The 3191-nt window shown below is 33.2% G+C and overlaps 1 protein-coding gene across 14 annotated transcripts in view; it reads left to right on the forward strand.

The window, feature by feature from the left end:
* Nucleotides 1-3191, forward strand: part of LOC106869227 (dorsal-ventral patterning tolloid-like protein 1) — a 1100309-nt gene that overhangs the window by 993074 nt on the left and 104044 nt on the right. For all 14 annotated transcript variants that reach the window (XM_052971032.1, XM_052971029.1, XM_052971039.1 and 11 more), the window contains one exon: nt 2041-2163. In XM_052971032.1, coding sequence (XP_052826992.1) covers nt 2041-2163 — 123 coding nt within the window. The remainder of the gene's footprint in view (nt 1-2040; nt 2164-3191) is intronic.

A 3191-nucleotide genomic window follows, 5' to 3' on the forward strand; every position in this document is an offset into this window, starting at 1 on the left:
ATATATATGGGAGAATTTACAAAAAAAACCACAGACGAAGACAGGTGGTGTAAACAACAAATGAACGTATGAGTTTAACGCTCAGGAATAGAGAAAGTCTTTGATGTTTCGAGCTACGCTCTTCAACTGAAAGGAACACAGAAAGAAATAAGGAGAGAAACAAAGAGAAAAAAAATATAAATGTAGTGGTCAGCGATCTATCTTATATATATATATATAGACTTCACTCGTTTGCCTTACATCCATTATTACATGCTTGCGTAAGTTAGACAAATACAGTTCAATTCTCTTTTTGTTGCTAACCCTCACTTATTTTTAAGTTGCGAATTGTTTTTATATAAAGCACACAGCTAGAGGACAGTTTGATTACAAGGAATGTCAATAAATGACACTTTTTAGCACTGCACTTTCATACGAAGATGCAGAATGTAAAACATTCGCAGTTACAATGAAAAAAACATGCAGTAAATGCTGTTAAATACAATGAAATAACAATAGTTCATGACCAGAAGTGGGTGGTGAACATCCATATGTGTTTGTTTAATTTCATTGACTGAAGCCAACATTGACAACTACTTGTGGGTTTCTTATGTAGAAAACAAAATCAAATATGTTTGTCGGTTGCCTTACGAAAATAAAATTCAAAGCAAAAACAAGCAATACTAAGAGCAGGCAGCACAAATTTCATTTTGGTCTTTTATTTGCACAAACATCAAAAGAATTAAAATGAGAGCTAACTTTACTTAAGGCAAGGAGAATTATTCTTCAACAATAGAAAAGATGTAACCTTATATCCAAACTAAGAGCAACGATAAATAGAAGAAAAAATTGCAGGAATTGAATACTAAAGCAAAATAGGGAAAGAATAGAGGAGGGGGTTAGAGGCAGACTAATATTAACATGAATTCTTTTGTGCTCAAAGTTCATAGATTTACTCTTGATTTATAAAATAGGGGCAATAGTTACAGGTTTATATGGTATGAATTACCTACATTAAATGCTGGATCAATGCAAGTACTTTATTGAACCTAGCTCGAGAAAGCCATTTGATGAGGTAATCTTGTTGCAAGTTTCCTTCTTTGCTTATAAACTGTTCATAACTTATGGCATGGAACACATATTCTTTCAAGTGACTAAGTAGATGTGCAAAACACAACAAACATCAGTAAACAAAAATTATGTTTAGAAAAAGGCAAACAGGATAAATGCTAACAGACTCGTCTCTTATCTGTGTATGCAGCAATATACAGCTTTACTGACCTCACTGACTTTTAAATGGTAGATGGGCAGCTGTAACATGGCCTGGAATTGTAGTCATTGTGTACATAACTTTATATTATTGCATAGGTGGGTACTATCACTATGGACCTGCTGCTTTCTCGCTTCATATCCTTAATGGCCTTTTCTACCATACAATAGTCAACCTCTGTAGCTGGTCTCTCTGTTGGTCACGAGTTTACCCATCTTTTCCAAATATATTCTTAGTTAACAATTGCTCCTCTATTAATCTAGCTGGTCTGACATTGTTTCTAATCAATCTGAACATTTTAAATTATATCTTAAATTTGCAGAGGAATTTGTAGTGGGTAGTTTAGCTTAATCGGTCAAAGCATCGTGACGCGTAATCACGGGGATGTGAGTTCGAGTCCACAGCTAGCCACCTACACTTTTCTCTGCAAAATAGGGGTAGTTTATCCTGTTCAGGCTATATTATTAGTATTATTCTGCGACTGAGAATTTAAAATCACTTCTTTAATTAAAATCTATTTTTTGCATATGTGTCATATTACTAATAATGTTGGGTTTTCTATTGGCTATGGCTTTTGGCAGGTTTTATTTCATTTTTCTATATTTAATTCCTTTGAATTCAGTAATATATTTATCCGATAACATGCAAAGAAAATAACCTCTATTTCTCTGCCCCCTTCCCCGCCACTCTCATTATCAGACTACACTTTTAGCAAACACATTTTTTACTTACTATGTATGCTTAATTCGTTGATAGCCTGTTATATAATCTTTGGTGTAATGTCTTTGCAGGAAAATGTGATGGCTTCAAGTGTGTTAATAATGGGTACTGTATTGCACCACAGTTAAAGTGTAATAATCTTCCAAATTGTGGGACAAAAGATAACTCAGATGAAAGTACAGAAGCTGCACAATGTGAGTATAGCTAATATTTTTCTTTTTCTTTTCTGAATTCTGTTTTATTCCTTTTAGCAGCAAGACACATAAATCTAAACGATCAGCTCAAAGCTACCAAAATGTAGGTTATAGTCTAAAATACTTTGTTATTTCTGTACATACTGTGAAAATTACTGTATCTTCATTGCTCTTAGTGCTGTACCGATTACAAAACGTATTATCCTTTCTATTTTCATTTTACTCACATCTTTTGAAGCCACTAAGGCATTTGGTTTTTGTTACCTCTGTCATTGATCTCTGTCATTTCGCTATCTTTGCATAGACTATGGAAACTATCATACTCACTGGTGATTTCATATAATCAAATTATCATATCTATACGATGTTGCTGTTCATATTAGAGGAATTGTAATTTTTGTGTACGATCCTCTGACTGATAAAACCTTAGAAATCATAATCTGCTAATGTCCTATTTTATATGTATCTGTTTTCATAGAGAATGATGATGATGATGATGATGATAAAGAGGAGAAGATGAAGGAGGAGGAGGGGGAGGAAGTGGGTAATAATGTCAGTAATGGTGCTAGTGTTGGTGCAAGTGCTAATGATGAGGTTGATGGCAATGATTCATTAAGGTTCATTAAGGAGCTTGAAATAGATTTTAGCATCTCTGTTTGTATATGTGTGTGTGTATGTATGTATGTATGTATGCATGTATGTATGTATGTATGTATGCATATATGTTAATAGATATATATATGTGTGTGTGTGTGTGTGTGTGTGTGTGTGTATGTTAGTATGTATTATATATGTGTGTGTGTGTGTGTATATAGTCCCTCATCTAATTTCATTGACTTTCTGTATTGTTATGTGAATTTCAAAAGAACCAGAAACTGTTTTGTTTCATGTGGCTGCAACAAGATGTTAATTGTAATTACTTGGAAGACTAAAACTACACTATACATACATACATACATACATACATACATACATACATACATACACACATACACACATACATATATGTATATATGTATATATATATA

The sequence above is a fragment of the Octopus bimaculoides genome, chromosome 10 (assembly GCF_001194135.2).
Source record: "Octopus bimaculoides isolate UCB-OBI-ISO-001 chromosome 10, ASM119413v2, whole genome shotgun sequence".
Lineage (NCBI taxonomy): Eukaryota > Metazoa > Mollusca > Cephalopoda > Octopoda > Octopodidae > Octopus > Octopus bimaculoides.